Source organism: Scyliorhinus torazame, chromosome 6 (genome assembly GCF_047496885.1).
Source record: "Scyliorhinus torazame isolate Kashiwa2021f chromosome 6, sScyTor2.1, whole genome shotgun sequence".
In the NCBI taxonomy this organism is placed as follows: Eukaryota; Metazoa; Chordata; class Chondrichthyes; order Carcharhiniformes; family Scyliorhinidae; genus Scyliorhinus; species Scyliorhinus torazame.
This window is the reverse complement of record NC_092712.1, coordinates 43353118-43378202: the sequence shown is the minus strand read 5'-3', so window position 1 is coordinate 43378202 and position 25085 is coordinate 43353118. Positions and strand designations below refer to the sequence as shown.

The following is a 25085-nucleotide window of genomic DNA, read 5'->3' as shown; positions in this document are numbered from 1 at the left end:
TCAGGGCGCACTACAACACAGATTCGGCGAGCAGAAACCTATAGCCAAGTTCCGCACACATGAGTACGGCCTCAAACGGGACCTTGGATTCATGTCGCATTACATTCACCCCCCACCATCTGGCCTGGGCTTGCAAAATCCTACTAACTGTTCTGGCTTGAGACAATTCACACCTCTTTAACCTGTGATTATCCCTCTCTCCAGTTGCTTCATCTGGACCTGTAAAGACTTAATTACCTGTAAAGACTCGCATTCAAAATATCGTCTTGCATCATTGACTTTGTCTGTATATATGTTTCTAAAATCCACCTCTTCATTCACCTGAGGAAGGAGCTGTGCTCCGAAAGCTAGTGATTCGATTAACAAACCTGTTGGACTTTAACCTGGTGTGTAAGACTTCTTACTGTGCTTCAAAAGATTGTGAGACTTCTACGTATTACCTTCCCACAGTTCTCCTACTCCGTCAGGTACAATGCCCTAAGAGGTTATTGGTGATTATCTACTTACTTTGCAAGTTAGAAATTAATGCATCAGCACCTGGCATCCTGATTGTGGTATTTCAAGAAGATAAATATTAGAAAGAATTGAAAAATGTTTTACTTAAAACATAAGCAGTATTAGATGTATTACCCATTTATAATCTGGATTAAGTTACATTCACGAAAAATAAAATGTAATTGTATTATATTGAATACTGAACTTGTGACTGTATATTGGTGCCATGTCACATATGAAATGGTTCATCTATAATATGTTCTGAGAAAGAACAGAACAAGAGAAGAGTTGGGAGACCCCTGGGTTGTTAGGTAAGTCATTACAATATTATCACCTAGCTACACATAGTGATCATTCCCCCCCCCCCCCCCCCCACCCCTCATTGTCCACTCAGTGGGCAGATCTTCTTGATCTTACGTGGTCCAATGCTATGTCTAGGTGTGCCCCCAGGATGCACATCAGAGCCTGCTGCCTTTCGCATCCTGTGGCCTTTGATGCCATTGACGGACGTCCTCTGGAGGGCCTGGAGCAGGAGGGCCCTGGCCGACTTACCAGTGTCACTGGCTTTGCCGATCCACCCTGTTCTGCATGCTGCTCTTGAAATACGCCAGTGTCAGAGGGGCGAATTTGGAAGAATTGGAGACCGTCTTCGTCTCCTAGGTGGCAGGCCCCGGGTTAGCCTCCAGTGATTGCTCCTTCTTGACAGTGTCCGTAGGACCCTTGGGGTCTTGATAGGTCTGTACTTTGGTTAATATGTCTTATGTGTCACCGCACTTATATATGACTCAACAGATCTTGAAACTGAGCTTCATGCGTGAAGTAAATTGTCTTTTATTCAGTTCATTTCAGATGTCGCTTGATCAGGTCAGTTTGCTTGCAAATACAGTTTGTTTTGTCCAAGCAAATACAGAGTACTAAGTTGAATTCAATACAAATTACAGCTCTTGATATTTTCTTCAAATTGAATACACGACACAGAAAAGTTGAAAATAAACAAAATGGTGATTCATAGCGAAAGTGCAGAAAGTAGCTTCAGAAATTAAGTAAGATGATTCTGGAATGAATTGTTCAAAACCGGCACGTACTTTTTAAGATTATCACCAATGTCTTTCCCCTTGCTGGCTTTGATTTGGTTCAAGTAATTACAGTTAATTCAATTCGATTGAGATGTCTGTCCATCAAATTTTAATATGGGGTGATTGAAATACATCTTTCTCATGAAGCCTTATCCGTTGTCATGAAATCTGTTTCTGGGAATATAGCCCAGAAACCTAAATTAACAAAATGTGTCTGGCCTCATTATCTTGATGTTTCTCATGGGATACAGCAGTTTTTACTGTCATGCTTGAAATGTGGATTTTTAACAAACCATTTTCAAAATCCATTTTAAATCTTGGGCCATTTATTACTTTAAACTTGTTATATACTGAAAGATAGATTCTATCAGGTCTCCATGGGACGGAGGGGCAGCTGGAGTGAGCTCCAGAGGCCTCTGCGTCATCTAGCCAGTCCTGCCGTCTCCCCATTGTCTGCACCATGGAGTCGATGCCCTCAGTGATGACCCTCAACGACTGGGCCACACTCTGCAGCCCCCCGACAACGTCCACCTGTGTCTTGGACACGTCCCTCAGCGATTGGGACATGCTCTGCAGTGCTTCGCCAATGTCCACCTGCATACGGGACATGTTCCATATCGACTGGGATCCATATCGACTGGGACATGCTTTCGAGGCTCTCAGCCATGGTCGTCACAGACTCAGCCATGCCTTGCATACCACCACTCAAGACTCTGACCTCATGCTACAGGCTTTCCATTGCAGTTGCCACCCTAGCATTGTTGGCCTCGGTGCCACGCATTGTTGGCATCATCTCCTGTTCCCGTAGCCTTTTGGACTCCTCCAATTGGCTATGCACTTGCTGGAATATCGCTGACATCCCCTCCTGAATCTTAGAGCCGTGTCCTAGCATCTGCATCAACTCAGGGATAAAGTGTCCAGAGGCTCGGCATCTGACTGGGACTAAGCAGAGTCTTGGGAGCCAGCAGACCAACTGTTGACTTGCTTGGATGTTCCTGCGTTCACCTGATGTGCATTTGCAACTGTGTGGTGCTCACCAGATTGTGCCCCAGAAGCCTGTCCACTTATGTCGCCCACCGAGATGTGCTCTAGCGCTGATGGAGATGTGAGTGATAGCTGTGAAGCCTCAACAGTGGTCGCATTGGAGCTCTCCTCTGAGATGGTCTCTAGGGTGGGGGAGAATCCACTCTGGCCTGGCCCCATCATATGGAGATCTGGTGAGAATGGACATGAGGTCAGTGAGAGGGAAGAATCATTTTGTCTGACATAAACAACTGAAGAGACAGATCATCTGGATGAAGGGGTAGTGGATCCTCACCTCTGGTGCAGGCCAACCTTGCTGTCGGTGACTGCTCTCTCCTCGGAGAACCCTATGATTTCCAGGGCCATTCCTCATAGGGGGTGAGGACTCGCATCTCTTTTGCTTCCCTTGTGACAAATTGAGGAATGTAATAGATTGCATACAATTGAGCACTCAAAAGGAATCAACTAACTATGGTCATGTTTCTAAAATATGTTTTACAGAGCAATCAATTACCATCATTAAACAGCTATGTGACGTGGAGGTAACAGAGCCAAATGATGCCTGTCTTGAGTGTGAGATTTCAATTGCTGATGTAAAGCCTCCAAAATGGATACTGAATGGTGAAGTTCTTCAAGCTTCTGAAGATGTAGATATTGAACATTGTGGCACTATTCATCGTTTAACTCTAAAAAAAACAAATTGTAAAATGACTGGCGTGCTGCAGTTTGTTGCAGGGAAATCAAAATCTGAGGCGAGGATAACCATTAAAGGTATCCAGACACTTTCCTTCCCATTCTGTCAATTTTATCCCTCTCTTCCTTTTGCACCGTAACTCATGTTGGCAGACATTTCACTGCATTCTGCTGGCTAAATAAGGCTCTCTTATCAGGGCCTTTGAGTGACTCAGCATTGATTTTCCTGTGGCATTGATTTTGGTGCCTTTGCTGCTTTAGGGCTTTATTGATGTTGATCACAGAGCGAATTAGACAATTGTCTGTACAGCAGTCATTGGCTCCTGTCATGGCACAGATGATATGCATGTCCTTGTGGTCCCTCACTCAGATGATGACGTAGTCAAGCGGATGCCACTGCTTGGAGCGAGGGCGTTGCCATGAATCCTTGCACTTGTCTCTCTGATGGAACTATCTCTCTGATGGTTATGACGAGGTCTTGTTCTCGGTATTACATAAGAAGCGGGGTATCATTAGTGATTTCCCTACCCGCTCTGTCGTTTACACCTCCCCACAGGTCCTATGTGCTTTCCAGCTCTGGCATTAAAATTGCCAAATAGGATCAGTTTGTCACCTGTTGGTATTCAGGCCAAGAATTGTTCAAAGTTGGAGCAAAATTCCTTTTTGGACTGCTCTGTAGCTTCCAATGTTGGGATGTACACACTGAAGACTATAGTGCATTGGTTCTGGGGTGAGCCGAAGGGTCATGAGACATTTGTTTATCCCGCAAGGGGAGTCTCTCAGATGGCCAACTAGTTTGTTTTTAATTACAAAACCAACCACATGGAGGCAGCGATCCTTTAGTTTACCTTTCCATAGAATTGCCACTGTTGTCCCTTGAGCTGGCTTTCCCCTGCCTGCCGGATCGCGATTAGTACGGCGATGTCAATGGTGTAGTGCCAGAGCTCCCAGGCCATGATCGCAGTACAATGTTCCGGTCTATCACTGTTGCGATTGTCCATGAGGGTCCTGACATCCCCGGTCCCAAATCTCATTTTAACGTGGGGTGGCTGTTGCACATCAGCCACCACACGGGTTTAGAATAGAATCCCTACAATGCCGAAGGAGACCATTTGGCCCATCGAGTCTGCACCGGCCCTCTGAAAGAGCACCCTACCTAGGCCCAAACCCCACACTATCCCCGTAACCCCACCTAGGGCCAATTTAGCATAGTCAATCCACTTAATGTGAACATCTTTGGACTGTGGGAGGAAAGCCGAGCACCCGGAGGAAACCCATGTTGACAAAGGGAGAAAGTGTAAACTCCACGCAGACAGTCACCCGAGGTCAGAATCGAATCTGGTCCCTGGTGCTGTGGGACAGCATTGCTAACCACTGTGCTGACGTACTGCCAATTTACTTGATGGAGCAAGGCCTTTGTCCAATGGCAAGGGGGTCCAGGACGACTGGAGATCAGGCTCTGCTCTAGGGGTCTAGGCATCACACTTCTACTGAAGTCCTTTCTCCTCACTATATGAATACTCTCGCCCTGGAATTCATAAAGTGCAGTGGCGCCTGCACTCTTCGCTGAAGTCAACCTCGTAATACCCCAATCCCCTTGCTGAAGCCTCGATCGTTAAGCACCTCTCTCCTAGAAGTTGCACTCTTTCTGCCATTTTTGCAGCATTTAGTACTTCACCAGCTTAACCATTTTCCTTGTGACTTCCAACTATGAGTGTTGGTAGTCCACCAATAAAGTGAACCTCCTTTTACCATCACTCATCCATGCCTCAACCAATCTGTCGATGAATCCCTCATCCATGCTTTCATTCCCTCCAGACCTGAACATTCCAATTCTCTTCTAGCCGCCTTCCCACCTTCCAACTTCGTGAACAGTAGCATATCCAAAACACAGGTGAACATATTTTAACTCGTATCAAGTCCAAATCACCTATCACTCTTGTATTTGTTTGCCTACGTTGACGCGCAGACAGACCGTGCCTTGATTCTTCAGATCCTACTATGGCTTTACCCCTCCCTACCACCTCTGCCTCTACAGTCCCCCAAGCTAGCTGCTCTTCTTTAATTGGAGCCTTCTGTATCTGTTTTGCTATCATTGGTCCATTCAGTTGTCAGGGACCTGTGCTCTAGCATATGCTCACTCAACTTCACCACCTCTGTCCTCCTTAATGATGCTCCCTAAAACTTAGCTCTGACCAAACCTTTGTCACCTATGTTCATAAATCCTTATGTGGTTTGGTTTGAAATACTGATTTATTACTATACCTTATTTCAATTTAGGACATGTTATTACATTAATATATTTTGTAAATGCAAATGTGTTGTTGTTTGGCAAACTTGATTATAAATTCACACGCGATTATTTTTCAGAGCCCCCAACAGAGGTAGTCAGAGAACTACAGAACATTGCAGTTGAAGAGAGGAACTCTGCTACTTTGAGCTGTGAGTTTACACCTACGCCCAAGGTGGTCAGATGGTACAAAGACCAGAACTTAATCAAATCTTCTGACCGATACAAATTCAGTCAAAATAAGAATGTGTTAGAACTTATCATTTCAAATCTCAAACCCGAAGACTCTGGTGAATATAGCTGCAAATCAAGTAATGCACAGACAACAGCCAAGCTCACAGTTGAAGGTAAGAATTGGCACCTTGCAATAAAAATGATTTACTGCTATTTAATTAAGTTGAACGAGCAAGACCGATAATTAACTATAACTTGATTGATTCCAGAAATGAAATTTTGCCTCTTCTGCTCACCAAAGTATTATTGAATTTCTAGTTTATACCTATCACCATTGTGTGCTTTAGTGCTCCAAATCAACTGTTTCCAGTCACCTTCCTTCTAAGACATGAGGTCCTCTTTCTTATTTACCTTTTAAAGTTGAAGAATTGTAGACCAAAAAATATTTCCACTGTGTGCATGATGCATAGCATTTTGCTTAGGATGACCTGCAGTTGCCTCAGGAACCTGGCTGAAATCGGCATAAGATCTCTTGCATATGCGAATTGTGGGCTTAATACCTATTTCAATCCCTTTCTGTATTGAATCAAGACAGTTGGGGAGTATTTAAACTAATATGGCAGAGGGATGGGAACCGATGCAGGAAGTCGGAAGGTAGTAAAACAGGGACAGAAACAAAAGGCAGTAAGGGGGAAAGTGTAAGGCAGAGAGGTGAGAGTCAAAAATCAAAAAGGGCGACAGTACAAGGTACAGTGACTGAGGGTAGCTCAGTGAATAGGCCCAGTAATACTAAAAGGAATAAAACGGGAAGTAAAAACATAAATGGAAAGCGACGCGGCAGGTTGTTACATGAAGATATGGGTTCAACGACGAGGAAAATTAGGAGAAAAGTTAAGAGGAAAAATAACTTACGAGAGGTTACTGATCAAGGTGTTAAGATTTAAAACAGAGGTATAAAAGCCAACATAAGTGTACCTTACCTGAATGCTCGTAGTATTCGGAATAAGGTAAATGAGTTGATGGCGCAAATCAACGTGAATGACTATGATTTAGTGGCCATTACTGAAACATAGTTAAAGGATGGTCATGACTGGGAGTTAAATATCCAAGGGTATAAAACTATACGGAAGGACAGAGTGGATGGTAAGGGAGGTGGTGTAGCTCTGTTATTTAAGGATGACATCCAGGCAATAGTAAGGGATGACATTGGTGCTATGGAGGATAAGGTTGAATCGATTTGGTTGGAAATCACGAATAGGAAGGCGAAAAAGTCACTGATAGGAGTAGTCTATAGGCCACCAAATAGTAACATTATGGTGGGGCAGGCAATAAACAAAGAAATAACGGATGCATGTAGAAATGGTGCAGCAGTTATCATGGGGGATTTTAATCTACATGTCGATTGGTTTAACCAGGTCGGTCAAGGCAGCCTTGAGGAGGAGTTTATAGAATGTATCCGCGGTAAATTCCTAGAACAGTATGTAATGGAACCTACGAGGAAACATGCGGCCTTGATCTGGTCCTGTGTAATGAGACAGGATTGATTCATGATCTCATAGTTAGGGATCCTCTCGGAAGGAGCAATCACAATATGGTGGAATTTAAAATACAGATGGAGGCTGAGAAGGTAAAATCAAACGTTAGTGTTTTGTGCTTAAACAAAGGAGATTGCAATGGGATGAGAGAAGAGCTAGCTAAGGTAGAATGGGAGCAAAGACTTTATGGTGAAACTGTTGAGGAACAGTGGAGAACCTTCCAAGCGATTTTTCACAGTGCTCAGCAAAGGTTTATACCAACAAAAAGGAAGGACAGTAGCAAGAGGGAAAATCAACCGTGGATATCTAAGGAAATAAGGGAGAGTATCAAATTGAAGGAAAAAGCATACAAAGTGGCAAAGATTAGTGGGAGACTAGAGGACTGGGAAATCTTTAGGGGGCAACAGAAAGCTACTAAAATAGGTATAAAGAAAAGTAAGATAGATTATGAGAGTAACTTGCTCAGTAGTAAAAGTTTCTACAAATATATAAAACAAAAAAGAGTGGCTATGACCCTTTAGAGGATGAGAAGGGAGATTTAATAATGGGAGATGAGGAAATGGCTGAGGAACTGAACAGGTTTTTTGGGTCGGTCTTCACAGTGGAAGACACAAATAACATGCCAGTGACTGATAGAAATGAGGCTTTGACAGGTGAGGACCTTGAGATGATTGTTATCACTAAGGAGGTAGTGATGTGCAGGCTAAAGGGGCTAAAGGTAGACAAGTCTCCTGGCCCTGATGGAATGCATCCCAGAGTGCTAAAAGAGATGGCTAGGGAAATTGCAAATGCACTAGTGATAATTTACCAAAATTCACTAGACTCTGGGGTGGTCCTGGCGGATTGGAAATTAGCCAACGTGACACCACTGTTTAAAAAAGGAGGTAGGCAGAAAGCAGATAATTATAGGCCAGTTAGCTTAACTTCGGTAGTAGGGAAGATGTCTATCATCAAGGAAGAAATAGCGAGGCATCTGGGTGGAAATTGTCCCATTGGGCAGGCGCAGAATGGGTTCATAAAGGGCAGGTCGTGCCTAACTAATTTAGTGGAATTGTTTGAGGACATTACCAGTGCGGTAGATAACGGGGAGCCAATGGATGTGGTATATCTGGATTTCCAGAAAGCTTTTGACAAGGTGCCACACAAAAGGTTGCTGCATAAGATAAAGATGCATGGTATTAAGGGTAAAGTAGTAGCATGGATAGAGGATTGGTTAATTAATAGAAAGCAAAGAGTGGGGATTTATGGGTGTTTCTCTGGTTGGCAATCAGTAGCTAGTGATCCCTTGGGGTTCAGTGTTGGGCCCACAATTGTTCTCAATTTACATAGATGATTTGGAGTTGGGGACGACACTAAGATGAGTGGTAAAGCAAAAAGTGCAGAGGATACTGGAAGTCTGCAGAGGGATTTGGATAGGTTAAGTGAATAGGCTAGGGTTTGGCAGATGGAATACAATGTTGACAAATGTGAGGTTATCCATTTTCGTAGGAATGACAGAAAAAGGGATTATTATTTAAATGATAAAATATTAAAACATGCCGCTGTGCGGAGAGACCTGGGTGTGCTCGTGCATGAGTCGCAAAAGTTGGTTTACGTGTGCAACAGGTGATTAAGAAGGCAAATGGAGTTTTGTCCTTCATTGCTAGAGGGATGCAATTTAAGACTAGGGAGGTTATGCTGCAATTGTATAAGGTGTTAGTGAGGCCACACCTAGAGTATTGTGTTCAGTTTTGGTCTCCTTACCTGAGAAAAGATGTACTGGCGCTGGAGGGTGTGCAGAGGAGATTCACTAGGTTAATCCCAGAGTTGAGGGGGTTGGATTACGAGGACAGGTTGAGTAGACTGGGACTGTATTCGTTGGAATTTAGAAGGATGCGGGAGGATCTTATAGAAACATATAAAATTATGAAGGGAATAGATAGGATAGATGCGGGCAGGTTGTTTCCACTGGCGGGTGAAAACAGAACTAGGGGGCATAGCCTCAAAATAAGGGGAAATAGATTTAGGACTGAGCTTAGGAGGAACTTCTTCACCCAAAGGGTTGTGAATCTATGGAATTCCTTGCCCAGTGAAGCAGTTGAGGCTCCTTCATTAAATGCTTTTAAGATAAAGATAGATAAAGGGATTAAGGGTTATAGTGTTCGGACTGGAAAGTGGAGCTGAGTCCACAAAGATCAGCCATGATCTCATTGAATGGCGGAGCAGGCTCGAGGATCCAGATGGCCTACTCCTGCTCCTAGTTCTTATGTTCTTATGTTTACAGAATTTGCCTTTCAGGCATCTTGGCTGACAAAATCAAGAAGTAGAATCAGTACGAGTGGATTTAGGAAGAGTCAGAAGACAGTGGTTGCTGTAATTTAGAACCCCCTAACAGTATTTAGAGCCCAAAGAGAAAATGCTGGAAAATCTCAGCAGGTCTGGCAGCATCTGTAGGGAGAAAAAAGAACTAAAGTTTTGAGTCCAGATGACCCTTTGTCAAAGCAGGTTTCTCTTCGGTTTCACAATATTTAGAGCGTTGGACAGCATATTAAGCAAGAAATAATTGGAGATTGTAACAAAGGCAATGTAATAATTATGGGGGACTTTCATCATGATAAGGACTGGACCAATCAAATTGACAAAGGTGACTTGGAAGATGAAGTCGTAGAATGCTTTCTGGAGCAATACAATGTGAAACTGATGAGGGATTTCAGATCTAATATTGTTCAATAAGTCAGGGTTAGTCAGATCAAAAGATCTGCCAGGAAAATAATAATGATGATTATTGATGTACAATTGAATTCCGTTTTAAGTTTGAAAATGACATACTCTAGCCCAAAACTTGTATCAGGGGAGAACTGGCTACGGTATTGTGGTAAATAAACAGCGGGAATTTTTTAAAGAAACAATTCCAATGTTCAACAAAAATACATTCCATTGGAAAATAAAAACTCAACAAGGAAGGTCCATACCTGGCTTAATTAAGGACAGTATTAAGTAAGTAAAAAGAAGCAAAAAGAATGGCAAATAATACTAACAATGGGATTGTTTTAGAAACCAGCAAAGGACCACCAAAATGATGATAAAAATGAAAAAAATAGAATATGAGAGTAAACTTATCTAGGACTATAAAAATATATTTTAAAAGGACTTTAAACTAGCAAGTTGGGGGGAAGGGAAGTGTAAAGCTATGGACAGTATAATGGTTAATGGAGATCAAGGCAGCAGGTTACGTGACAGGTTATTATGTAGAGATACGGGTTCAAAGACAAGGAAAATTAGGAGAAAGGGTAAGAGGAAGAATAAATTGTGAAAAGTTACTGATCAAGGTGTTAGGATTCATAACAAAGACATAAAAAACAGCATAAGTGTACTTTACCTGAATGCTCGTAGTATACGAAATAAGGTAAATGAGTTGATGGCGCAAATCATCGTGAATGACTATGATTTAGTGGCCATTACTGAAACATGGTTAAAAGATGGTTACGACTGGGAGTTAAATATCCAAGGGTATCAGACTATACGAAAGGATAGAATGGACGGTAAGGGCGGTGGTGTAGCTTTGTTGTTTAAGGATGGCATCCGGGCAATAGTAAGGGATGATATTGGTGTATGGAGGACAAGGTTGAATTAATTTGGGTGGAAATCAGGAATAGTAAGGTGAAAAGGTCACTGATAGGAGTAGTCTATAGGCCACCAAATAGTAACAGGATGGTAGGGCAGGCAATAAGCAAAGAAATAACGGATGCATGTAGAAATGGTACAGTGGTTATCATGGGAGATTTTAATCTGGATATCGATTGGTTTAACCAGGTTGGTAAAGGCAGCCTTGAGGAGGAGTTTACAGAATGTGCCCGGGATAATTTCCTGGAACAATATGTAATGGAACCTACAAGGGAACAAGCGGTCCTAGATCTGGTCCTGTGTAATGAGGCAGGATTGATTAATGATCTCATAGTTCGGGATCCTCTAGGAAGGAGCGACCACAATATGGTGGAATTTAAAATACAGTTGGAGGATGACAAGGTAAAATCAAACACTAGTGTTTTGTGCTTAAACAAAGGTGATTACAATGGGATGAGAGAAGAACTAGCTAAGGTAGACTGGGAGCAAAGACTTCATGGTGAAGCAGTTGAGGAACAGTGGAGAACCTTCCGAGTGATCTTTCACAGTGTTCAGAAAAGGTTCATACCGACAAAAAAAGAAAGACGGTAGAAAGGGGAAAAATCGACCGTGGATATCTAAGGAGGCGAGGGAGAGTATCAAATTGAAGGAAAAAACATACAAAGTGGCAAAAATTAGTGGGAGACTAGAGGACTGGGAAGTCTTTAGGGGACAACAGAAAGCTACTAAAAAAGCCATAAAGAAGAGTAAGGTAGACTATGAAAGTAAACTGGCTCAGAACATAAAAGCAGATAGTAAAAGCTTCTACAAATATATAAGACAAAAAAGAGTGGCTAAGGTAAATATTGGTCCTTTGGAAGATGAGAAGGGAGATTTAATAATAGGAGACGGGGAAATGGCTGAGGAGCTGAAAAGGTTTTTTGGGTCAGTCTTCTCAGTGGAGGACACAAATAACATGCCAGTGACTGATGGAAATAAGGATATGATAGGTGAGGACCTTGAGATGATTGTAATCATTAAGGAGGCAGTATTGGGCAAGCTAATGGGGCTAAAGGTAGACAAGTCTCCTGGCCCTGATGGGATGTATCCCAGAGTGTTAAAAGAGATGGCTAGGGAAATTGTAAACGCACTAGTGATAATTTATCAAAATTCACTTGACTCTGGGGTGGTCCCAGAGGATTGGAAATTAGCAAACGTGACACCACTGTTTAAAAAAGGAGGTTGGCAGAAAGCGGGTAATTATAGGCCGGTAAGCTTAACTTCGTTTGTAGGGAAAATGCTGGAATCTATCATTAAGGAGGAAATAGCGGGGCACCTGGAGGGAAATTGTCCCATTGGGCAGGCGCAGAATGGGTTCATAAAGGGCAGGTCGTGCCTAACTAATTTAGTGGAATTGTTTGAGGACATTACCAATGCGGTAGATAACGGGGAGCCAATGGATGTGGTATATCTGGATTTCCAGAAAGCTTTTGACAAGGTGCCACACAAAAGGTTGCTGCATAAACTAAAGATGCATGGCATTGAGGGTAAAGTGGTAGCATGGATAGAGGATTGGTTAACTAACAGAAAGCAGAGAGTGGGAATAAATGGGTGTTTCTTTGGTTGTCAACCTGTAACTAGTGGGGTCCCTCAAGGATCAGTGTTGGGTCCGCAGTTGTTCACAATTTACAGAGACAATTTAGAGTTGGGGACCAAGTGCAATGTGTCAAAGTTTGCAGACGACACTAAGATGAGTGGTAAAGCAAAAAGGGCAGAGGATACCGGAAGTCTGCAGAAGGATTTGGATAGGTTAGGTGAATGAGCTAGGGTCTGGCAGATGGTTTTCAATGTTGCCAAGTGTGAGGCTATCCATTTAAACGGTAAGATGTTAAAACATGCTGCTGTGCAGAGGGACCTGGGTGCGCTGGTGCACGAGTCGCAAAAAGTTGGTGTGCAGGTGCAACAGGTGATTAAGAAGGCTAATCGAGTTTTGTCTTTCATTGCCAGAGGGATGGAGTTCAAGACTAGTGAGGTTATGCTGCAATTGTATAGGGTGTTGGTGAGGCCGCATCTGGAGTATTGTGTTCAGTTTTGGTCTCCTTACCTGAGAAAGGACATATTGGCACTGGAGGGAGTGCAGAGGAGATTCACTAGGTTGATCCCAGAGTTGAGGGGATTAGATTATGATGAGAGGTTGAGTAGACTGGGACTGTACTCATTGGAGTTTAGAAGGATGCGGGGGGATCTTATTGAGTCATAAAATTATGAAGGGAATAGATAGGATTGATGCGGGCAGGTTGTTTCCACTGGTCGGGGAAAGCAGAACTGGGGGGCATAGCCTCAAAATAAGGGGAGGTAGATTAAGGACGGAGTGTAGGAGGAACCTCTTCACCCAAAGGGTTGTGAATCTCTGGAATTCCTTGCCCAGTGAAGCAGTTGAGGCCTTCTTTAAACGTTTTAAAGAAAAAGATAGATGCCTTTCTAAAGAATAAAGGGATTCGGGGATATGGTGTACGGGCCGGAGAGTGGAGCTGAGTCCACAAAGATCAGCCATGATCTCATTAAATGGCGGAGCAGGCTCGAGGGGCCAGATGGCCTACTCCTGTTCCTAGTTCTTATGTTCTTATGTAAAAGCAAGCATTTGTCTGCTAGAGCTGGAGATATGAGAAATTATAATTGGGAATGAGGAAATGACAGAGGTGAATATTTTGGCCAGAATTCTTCCATCCCACTCGCAGCAGGTTTGATGGCGGGTGGGAGTGGAGAATCCAGCGGGAGCCAAAAAGTCAGAACCCGCTGGCGTAAAAATAGTTTAAAATTCTTCCATTGGCGGATCGGTTCTCCTGCTGCCTGGTGGTGTGAAGGACATTTGCAACTCTTGAATGCTCATTAAAACAGCTGCTTCCCAAAATCTTGGCAGGCCTTCCGATCTTGCGGGAAATCAGGTCTACTTCAAACCTGTTTGTGAAAGGGTGGTATTCACAAAGGCAAACCTCAGTTTGCTTCAGACCTCAAGGTGAGTGCAACGTAGATAGCCTACCAGGCATAGCACTGCACTGCTTGTGCTGTACTGAACGTCACTCTGCTGGGGCAGACTGGTTCATGTTGTCCAGTTCAATGCTAAGCTAGTCTTGATGGACAGCACTGTGCTGCTGGATTCATGCATCCTCCCATTTCACTGACTCGGATCAGTACTGCGCCTGGCGTTGAGAGGGCAGGGGTCTTCTGCTCCTGGTGCGACACACTGTTGCCTGTCTGGACAGCACTGCAGCCTCAATTTGAATGCACCAAAATTCAACCGCGAGGAGGGGGTGTAGCTGATGAAGACAAAGGAGGCCTGTGCAATGAGTGCTGTGGAATGGTGACAAGGGGGGGCAATGTAAAAAGAAGGTGTGCAAGGACGACAAGGGGAAAGGGAAAACACAAGGAGGCACTGTTGAAGGAGGACTGTTTAATAAGGCAGGGGAATCCAAAGTAAGCAAAGAAGAAAACAACGTTTAATTTACAACGAGAATATACATGAGTACCGGTAGAAGCTCACCAGGTACTCTGTCCTATTGGTCGGTTCCAGATTGGCCGACCTTTTCGACAAGTATGGGTGAGCTACCCCACCCCTATCGGGGGAGCTTGTACTCCCCAAGGAGCACGGGGAAAACAATCATCCCCACACCGCATGCCCCGTGTAGGTTATTACATTCCTCCCCCTCAAAGTCCGAAGACCCCATCGAAGGACAATGATGAGGAGAAGACGAAGAAGAAGAACATTTCATATAAATTACAGTGCAGAAGGAGGCCATTCGGCCGATCGAGTCTGCACTGGCCGTTGGAAAGAGCAACCTACCCAAGCCCACACCCCCACCCTCCCCGTAACCCAGTAACCCTGCTGAACCTTTTTGAACACTAAGGGAAATTTAGCATGGTCAAACCACCCAATCTGCACATCTTTGGACTGTGAACAAAGAACAAACAAAGAACAAAGAAATGTACAGCACAGGAACAGGCCCTTCGGCCCTCCAAGCCCGTGCCGACCATGCTGCCCGACTAAACTACAATCTTCTACCCTTCCTGGGTCCGTATCCCTCTATTCCCATCCTATTCATGTATTTGTCAAGATGCCCCTGAAATGTCACTATCGTCCCTGCTTCCACCACCTCCTCCGGTAGCGAGTTCCAGGCACCCACTACCCTCTGCGTAAAAAACTTGCCTCGTACATCTACTCTAAACCTTGCCCCTCTCACCTTAAACCTATGCCCCCTAGTAATTGACCCCTCTACCCTGGGGGAAAGCCTCTGACTATCCACTCTGTCTATGCCCCTCATAATTTTGTATACCTCTATCAGGTCGCCCCTCAACCTCCTACGTTCCAGTGAGAACAAACCGAGTTTATTCAACCGCTCCTCATAGCTAATGCACTCCATACCAGGCAACATTCTGGTAAATCTCTTCTGCACCCTCTCTAAAGCCTCCACATCCTTCTGGTAGTGTGGTGACCAGAATTGTGGGAGGACTGTGGGAGGAAACCGGATCATCCAGAGGAAACCCATGCAGACACGGGAGAACGTGCAGACTCCGCACAGACGGTGACCCAAGCCGGGAATCGACCTGGGACCCTGGAGCTGTGAAGCAACTGTGCTAACCACTATGCTACCATGCTGCAGTATAGAACATAGAACATAGAACAATACAGCGCAGTACAGGCCCTTCGGCCCACGATGTTGCACCGAAACAAAAGTCATCTAACCTACACTATGCCATTATCATCCATATGTTTATCCAATAAACTTTTAAATGCCCTCAATGTTGGCGAGTTCACTACTGTAGCAGTTAGGGCATTCCACGGCCTCACTACTCTTTGCGTAAAGAACCTACCTCTGACCTCTGTCCTATATCTATTACCCCTCAGTTTAAAGTTATGTCCCCTCGTGCCAGCCATTTCCATCCGCGGGAGAAGGCCCTCACTGTCCACCCTATCCAACCCCCTGATCATTTTGTATGCCTCTATTAAGTCTCCTCTTAACCTTCTTCTCTCCAACGAAAACAACCTCAAGTCCATCAGCCTTTCCTCATAAGATTTTCCCTCCATACCAGGCAACATCCTGGTAAATCTCCTCTGCACCCGCTCCAAAGCCTCCACGTCCTTCCTATAATGCGGTGACCAGAACTGTACGCAATACTCCAAATGCGGCCGTACCAGAGTTCTGTACAGCTGCAACATGACCTCCCGACTCCGGAACTCAATCCCTCTACCAATAAAGGCCAACACTCCATAGGCCTTCTTCACAACCCTATCAACCTGGGTGGCAACTTTCAGGGATCTATGTACATGGACACCTAGATCCCTCTGCTCATCCACACTTTCAAGAACTTTACCATTAGCCAAATATTCCGCATTCCTGTTATTCCTTCCAAAGTGAATCACCTCACACTTCTCTACATTAAACTCCATTTGCCACCTCTCAGCCCAGCTCTGCAGCTTATCTATATCCCTCTGTAACCTGCTACATCCTTCCACACTATCGACAACACCACCAACTTTAGTATCGTCTGCAAATTTACTCACTCACCCTTCTGCGCCTTCCTCTAGGTCATTGATAAAAATGACGAACAGCAACGGCCCCAGAACAGATCCTTGTGGTACTCCACTTGTGACTGTACTCTATTCTGAACATTTCCCATCAACCACCACCCTCTGTCTTCTTTCAGCTAGCCAATTTCTGATCCACATCTCTAAATCACCCGCAATCCCCAGCCTCCGTATTTTCTGCAATAGCCTACCGTGGGGAACCTTATCAAACGCTTTGCTGAAATCCATATACACCACATCAACTGCTCTACCCTCATCTACCTGTTCAGTCACCTTCTCAAAGAACTAAATGAGGTTTGTGAGGCATGGCCTACCCTTCACAAAGCCATGCTGACTATCCCTGATCATATTATTCCTATCTAGATGATTATAAATCTGGTCTCTTATAATCCCCTCCAAGACTTTACCCACTACAGACGTGAGGCTCACCGGTCTATAGTTGCCGGGGTTGTCTCTGCTCCCCTTTTTGAACAAAGGGACCACATTTGCTGTCCTCCAGTCCTCTGGCACTATTCCTGTAGCCAATGATGACATAAAAATCAAAGCCAACGGTCCAGCAATCTCTTCCCTGGCCTCCCAGAGAATCCTAGAATAAATCCCATCAGGTCCCGGGGACTTATCTATTTTCAGCCTGTCCAGAATTGCCAACACCTCTTCCCTACGTACCTCAATGCCATCTATTCTATTAGCCTGGGGCTCAGCATTCTCCTCCACAACATTATCTTTTTCCTGAGTGAATACTGACGAAAAATATTCATTTAGTATCTCGCCTATCTCTTCAGACTCCACACACAATTTCCCATCCCTGTCCTTGACTGGTCCTACTCTTTCCCTAGTCATTCGCTTATTCCTGACATACCTATAGAAAGCTTTTGGGTTTTCCTTGATCCTTCCTGCCAAATACTTCTCATGTCCCCTCCTTGCTCGTCTTAGCTCTCTCTTTCGATCCTTCCTCGCTACCTTGTAACTATCCATCGCCCCAACCGAAACTTCACACTTCATCTTCACATAGGCCTCCTTCTTCCTCTTAACAAGAGATTCCACTTCCTTGGTAAACCACGGTTCCCTCGCTCGACGCCTTCCTCCCTGCCTGACCGGTACATACTTATCAAGAACACGCAGTAGCTGATCCTTGAACAAGCTCCACTTATCCAGTGTGCCCAACACTTGCAGCCTACTTCTCCACCTTATCCCCCCCAAGTCACGTCTAATGGCATCATAATTGCCCTTCCCCCAGCTATAACTCTTGCCCTGCGGTGTATACTTATCCCTTTCCATCATTAACGTAAACGTCACCGAATTGTGGTCACTGTCCCCAAAGTGCTCTCCTACCTCCAAATCCAACACCTGGCCTGGTTCATTACCCAAAACCAAATCCAACGTGGCCTCGCCTCTTGTTGGCCTGTCAACGTATTGTTTCAGGAAACCCTCCTGCACACACTGTACAATAAACGACCCATCTATTGTACTCGAACTATATCTTTTCCAGTCAATATTTGGAAAGTTAAAGTCTCCCATAATAACTACCCTGTTACTTTCGCTCTTATCCAGGATCATCCTCGCCATCCTTTCCTCTACATCCCTAGAACTATTAGGAGGCCTATAAAAAACTCCCAACAGGGTGACCTCTCCTTTCCTGTTTCTAACTTCAGCCCATACTACCTCGGAAGAAGAGTCCCCATCTAGCATCCTCTCCGCCACCGTAATACTGCTCTTGACTAGCAGCGCCACACCTCCCCCTCTTTTGCCTCCTTCTCTGAGCTTACTAAAACACCTAAACCCCGGAACCTGCAACATCCATTCCTGTCCCTGCGCTATCCATGTCTCCGAAATGGCCACAACATCGAAGTCCCAGGTACCAACCCATGCTGCCAGTTCCCCTACCTTGTTTCGTATACTCCTGGCATTGAAGTAGACACACTTCAAACCACCTACCTGAACACTGGCCCCCTCCTGCGACGTCAAATCTGTGCTCCTGACCTCTATACTCTCATTCTCCCTTACCCTAAAACTACAATCCAGGTTCCCATGCCCCTGCTGCATTAAACCCCCCCAAAGAGCACTAACAAATCTTCCCCCCAGGATATTTGTGCCCCTCAGGTTCAGATGTAGACCATCCTGTCTGTAGAGGTCCCAACTTCCCCAGAAAGAGTCCCAGTTATCCAGAAATCTGAATCCCTCCCGCCTGCATCATCCCTGTAGCCACGTGTTTAAATGCTCTCTCTCCCTATTCCTCATCTCACTATCACGTGGCACGGGCAACAACCCAGAGATAACAACTCTGTTTGTTCTAGTTCTGAGCTTCCATCCTAGCTCCCTGAAAGCCTGCCTGACATCCTTGTCCCCTTTCCTACCTATGTCGTTAGTGCCAATGTGGACCACGACTTGGGGCTGCTGCCCCCTCCCCCCTAAGGACCCGGAAAACACGATCTGAGACATCACGTACCCTTGCACCTGGGAGGCAACATACCAAACGTGAGTCTCTCACGCTCCCACAAAATCTCCTATCTGTGCCCCTGGCTATAGAGTCCCCAATTACTAATGCTCTGCTCCTCTCCCCCCTTCCCTTCTGAGCAACAGGGACAGACTCCGTGCCAGAGGCCCGTACCCCATGGCTTACCCCTGGTAAGTCCCCCCCCCACAAGTATCCAAAGCGGTATACTTGTTTCTCAGGGGAACGACCGCAGGGGATCCCTGCACTGACTGCTTTTTCCCAGTCCCTCTTACAGTTACCCACCTATCTCCAATCTTTGGTGTAACTAATTCCCTGAAGCTGCTATCTATGACCCCTTCTGCCTCCCGAATGATCCGAAGTTCTTCCAACTCCAGCTCCAGTTCCCTAACTCGGTCTTGGAGGAGCTGGAGATGGCAGCACTTCCTGCAGGTAAAATCAGCAGGAACACTAACTGCATCCCTCACCTCAAACATCCTGCAGGAGGAACATTGCACTCCCTTCCCTGCCATTCCTCTAACTTTCTACCAAGATCTGGCTAACAACTAAATTAAATTTTTTATAAAAAATAATAATAATATAATAAAATATGGTACTTACCTCAGACCAATGGGTTTTCTTATTAGGTTAGAGGAGGAGGGCGGGTGGGAGACACTACACGTGTAGTGTCTCGGGTTTCCTCTCCACCAGAATTTATTGGTGAGGGTCTTCCCAGACGTCCGCGGGTCGACTTCCTGTTCCCGCCTAAAACACTAATTAAAACAATTTTTTTTAAAAAATTCTCAGCTCCTTCTGAAATTGACTAACCAGCTAGCTCCACTCCCGCCGAAATCGACTGGCCTGCCCCTGCAAAGACAAGTGCTTTTAAAGGACAGACTTACCTCCCAGCAGCCACTTCCGCACTGCTCCCGCTGAAACTTGCAGCAGTTGGATGACAAAGGCATTTCAGCTCTGGCAGGTCACCGTTGAGCAGTGGAGTAGGATCAGCCGGTGTGTACCTTGCCGGCGAATGACGTTTATGACTAGAACACATAGGCTGATCATTGGCCGAGGGGTCTCCATGTCAGAGTCTGAGGACAGGATGTCAGTCATGTTTGCATCGCAGGAAAATGAAGATGCCACAGCAGGGTGTACCGGCAATGGAACCGGAGGATCCAAAGAAGAGGTCTGACGTGGCACCTGAAGAAGCAGAGGCCGGCGAGAGCGGATATGATCCAGGTGACACTTCATAAGCTGCCCACGAACACGACCTTGGTAAGACATAGGACCCGATTGACGAATGATAATCCCAGAGAACCAGCAAGCACCATTGGCAAAGTTACGAATGTAGGCCACGTCATCAAGTGCGAAGCGTTGAAGAGGTTGATGACGAGCCAGGCCACATCCTTGTGATTCTTAGCTACGGCGTACCTTCGTGCCAATGTCCATGCTAAGGAGCCTCTTTTAAATCCTTATGTGATTCTGGTTTCCTTTTAATGCCTGGCTTCTGGCTGTTTTTAAAACTACAGACTTTTAAGTGCTGAGCTGATCCGCTCCCCCCGCCCCCGCCGCCAAAGCTGCAAGCTGCTGTTTGACCTGACCCAGACGCACCCCTTGATGCAGTATGCTCTGTGGCATAGCTTGTGATGTCATCTTGATGGATCTGGCTAGCAACCAATCCCCTCTTCTGCAATTCTGGAATATGTTCTCTTTTCAATTGGGATTGGTAGAGCCTTTCGGAAGATTCCGGAATAAACAAACAAAGAACAATACAGCACAGGAACAGGCCCTTCAGCCCTCCAACCCTGAGCCAATCACGTGTCCTATCTAGACCTCTATCCTTCCATACCCCTCTGTTCATGTGCCTATCCAGATAAGTCTTAAAGGTCGCTAACGTGTCTGCCTCAACCACCTCACTTGGCAGTGCATTCCAGGCCACCACCACCCTCTGTGTAAAAAACCTTCCCCACATATCTCCACTGGACCTGTCCTCCCTCACCTTGAACTTGTGCCCCCTTGTAATTTTCAATTCCGCCCTGAGAAAAATACCAACCTTTCACCCTATCTATGCCACTAATAATTTAATAAACTTCTATCGGTCACCCCTCAGCCTCCCTCTCTCTAGGGAGAAGAATCCCAGTATACTCAATCTCTCCTCATAGCTAATACCCTCTATACCAGGCAACATCCTGGTAAACCTTTTCTGTACTCTCTCCAAAGCCTCCACGTCCTTCTGGTAGTGTGGTGACCAGAATTGGATAAAGTATTCCAAATGTGGCCTAACCAACATTCTATATAACTAACATAATTTTGGAACTTTTATACTCTATACCCCGTCCTAAGAAGGCACCATATGCTTTCTTTACCACCATTTCCACCTGTGCTGCCACTTTTAAGGATCTGTGGACCTGCATGCACAGATCTCGCTTTGTCTCTATGCTCCTGATGGTTCTGCCATTTATTTCATTGCTCCCACCTGAATTGGATCTACCAAAATGCATCACCTCGCATTTGTCCAGGTTAAATTCCGTCTGCCATTTCTCTGCCCAGTTTTGCAGCCTATCTATATCCCGTCGTATTCTCTGACAATCTCCATCACTATCCACAACTCCTGCAATCTTAGTATCATCTGCAAACTTGCTGATCAGACCCACTATGTTTTCTTCAAAGTCATTTATATATATTACAAAGAGCAGAGGTCCCAGTACTGATCCCTGCGGAACACTGCCAGTTACAGACTTCCATTCGGAAAAACACCCTTCCACTCCTAACCAGAAGGCATTCTCCATTTTATCTCAGTTCTATGGAAACCTAGGAAGCAGCAGGAGCTGATTTGAATACTGTCTCTTTCAGGCTTGCAAAGGTTTACCTCCTGATTAAAATTTTGCAAGCATTCCACACAGCCAGGCCTGTGAAGTTTAACCTCTGATCCAATAGGCTGCAGGCCTGATCAGGTCTGTGAAAGTCAAACCTCTGTTTGGCAGACTAGGGAAGGCAGAGTGCTGATAGCCCTCTCCTGAGATTTCTAGAGGTCTGTAAGAAAAAGTGCCTTTGACTTTATCTTCACTACCGTTAATCTTGATCTGCAAAAGGAGCAGACAAGCGTTCCAGATGCAGAGTGTATGTAAAACCCTCTTTTAACTTCTCAGAGAATTCTAAGATTGTCTCAGTGGGACTGAGTTCAGTCAAGTGAAGGTAACACCCGAAAAGCAATTCTACAGCCCATGAGTTCTAATTGGAGACAAACCTTAAAAGATCCATCCAAACGATGGTTTCAGGATCGCAGACTACAAAGACTACCACCTCCGCTGCAAAGATTCACCTCAGCCCTTTCAACCCCTTTTATTTTTTTTACTTTCCTTCCCGCTCACTGTGTGTCTATTTTGTGTGTGTCTGGGGGGGGTGGGGTTTGGGGAATAGTTAGATTAGTAGACCATGGTTCTATTATTTCCATTACATGTTTATCTCTTCTCATATTATAAATAAAGTTTTTTTTAAATGTTTTATTTACAACTCTTGTGCCGTAAGTCATTGGAGCACTCGAGCATCAAAGATCTCAGGAAAACATACAAATTATTGTTTAATTCATTTGTGTGAGACTCTGGGGCCTGTGGGGACCCCGTACTAGCCCAGGGTGCCGTAACACCAGCATCAGCAAACACAGTCATGGCCAAAGTCGCCCACCCATTAACAGCTTGGCATCAGTCACTGCGTGAGGAGTGGTTCTGTATGAAACTGGAATCTTGTCAGCCTGGTAGCCACCAAGCCCTTAGTTTGCTTCTTTAGCCCCCTTTTGACCAGCTGTACGGCTCTCTGAGCTAAATCATTTGACACCAGATGATAAATGGCAGTGCAGAAATGGCGAATCCCATTGCACTTTGCCAAATGCAGCAAACTCTTTGCCTGTAAATGGAGCAATTCTGGGCCAACGCCTCGATAGCTACGTCAAGCCCTGGCCACCAAATGTAACTTCTAGCCAACATCTTCATCTTGGATACACTAGGATGCCCTGCATGAAGACCCTTCAGAACCAAAGTCTGCCCTTTTGCAGAGATGACGATCCTCTTGCCCCATAGAAGGATCCCACTCTCCACGGTTAGCTCAGAGAACTTGGAAGGAAATGCTTTCAACTCTCCTGGAAGTTGTTGCCACTACCCAACACCACCTGATGCACCTTAGCCAACACCGAGTCGGTCTACTTCCATTCGCGGATACAAGAAGCAGTCACAGGCAAAGGGTCCATAAAGTTGAGGACCTTGTCGACTTTGTCCATCTTGGGTGGATCAGCGGCCACCACCGGCAGGAGAATATGACTCAACGCGTCTGCATTCACAATTTGTGTCCCTGGACACTGCTCAATAGAATACTTATATGCGGTTAACAGCAAAGTCCAGCGCTGGATCCATGCGGACGCTATTGGCGGGACCGCCTTGTCCTCACGAAACGGACCGAGTAGCCGCTTATGGTCAGTTATGATAACAAAATGGAGACCATAGACGTATTCATGAAAACAAACGTTTGACGCCAAAAACCACAGCCAACCCTCCTTCTCAATATGCGCATTGTTCTTCTCAGCAGTCGACAGTGTCTGGAAGGTAAAAGCGATTGGATGGTCATGGCCGTCGCCCATACGATGGGTCAGGATTGCTCCTATGTCATTTGACGAGGCGCCACATGTCACATACGGTGGTTTGGATGAATCAAAATGAGTCAACAGTTTTGAAGAGGATAAGTGGCACTTTACCCCCTTAAAGGTTGTCGCCTGGGCCGCACCACAAAGCGATGGGTGGCCCTTCTTCAACAGAAAATGAAGGGAGCCAGGACATGAAATGAAAATCGCTTATTGTCACAAGTGGGCTTCAATGAAGTTACTGTGAAAAGCCCCTAGTCGCCACATTCCAGCGCCTGTTCGGGGAGGCTGGTACGGGAATTGAACCGTGCTGCTGGCCTGCCTTGGTCTGCTTTAAAAGCCAGCGATTTAGCCCAGTGTGCTAAACCAGCCCCATCACCCAGATTTGGAATGAAACACTGTAATAATTGATAAGGCCTAAAAAAGAACAAAGCTCCATGGTGTCACGTGGTGCAAGGCCATCTTTATCATCTGTACCATGTGTAGCCCTAAACAATCGACCTGGTTGCCCAAATACACAACCTCCTTGATGTGAAAGACTCATTTCTCTCTGCGCAGGCAGACACCATACTTGCAGAATCTCTGTAGCACCATCTCTGTTGGCCCCATGACCAAAACACCATTGAGATAGATGGCAACACAACAAGCCACGCAGGATGCCCTCCATCTCACGCACAATGAGGACACGTCAAATGGAAGCTGGGAGTATTCGTACAGGCTCTTGTGTCTGTTGATAGTCACATGCTTTCCTGAGACAGTGAGGGGGAAAGGGGAAGAGTGTTCCTTCTTCTCCACTCTTGTACATCTCAATTAAAAGGGACCCCAATTCCGAACCAAACGTTTTATATAACTCTGCAAGGAACCCGTCCGGGCCCGGAGCTTTCCTCGACTGCATGCACCCCACACAATCCGTCACCTCCTTCAGTCCCATCAGCACCCCCGACCCCTGCACCTTCCCCTCCTCCATCGTCAGAAACTGCAGCCCGTCCAAGAATCACCTCAGACCCTTATCCTCCCCAGAGATTCCGAACTGTACAGCTTCCGATAAAAAGCCTCAAATACCCCATTCACCTCCCTCGACTCTGTGACCACCACACCCCCACTATCCCTCATTTGCCCAATCCACCTCGCCGCCACCTGCCTCTTCAACTAATACGCCAGCATCCTGTTGTCTTTCTCCCATACTGGTACATCAGTCCCTGGCCCTGCGCAATTGCCCCACCGCCTTCCCTGTAGACGTAAGCCCAAACTCCATTTAGAGTCTCTGCTTCTTCTTTAAAAGCGCCTCCTCCGGTGCTGCCGAGTACTTCCGGTCCACCACCTGGATGGCCTTCACCAACCTTTGCCTCTCTAACCTCCGGGTTAGACCTCGTGGGTTTCCTCCGGGTTCTCCGGTTTCCTCCCATAGTCCAAAGATGTGCAGGTTAGGTGGATTGGCCATGCTAAATTGCCCTTAGTGTCCAAAAAGGTTAGGAGGGGTTATTGGGTTATGGGGATAGGGTGGAAGTGAGGGCCTAAGTGGGTCGGTGCAGACTCGATGGGTCGCATGGCCTCCGTCTTCACTGTATGCTC

At 45.6% G+C, this 25085-nt stretch overlaps 1 protein-coding gene across 1 annotated transcript in view; it reads left to right on the top strand.

Moving 5' to 3' along the window:
- Positions 1 to 25085, top strand: part of LOC140424765 (obscurin-like) — a 1044598-nt gene that overhangs the window by 291893 nt on the left and 727620 nt on the right. Inside the window, 2 exon segments of the mRNA XM_072508149.1 lie at positions 3096 to 3365; positions 5658 to 5924. Of these exon segments, the coding sequence (XP_072364250.1) occupies positions 3096 to 3365; positions 5658 to 5924 (537 nt within the window).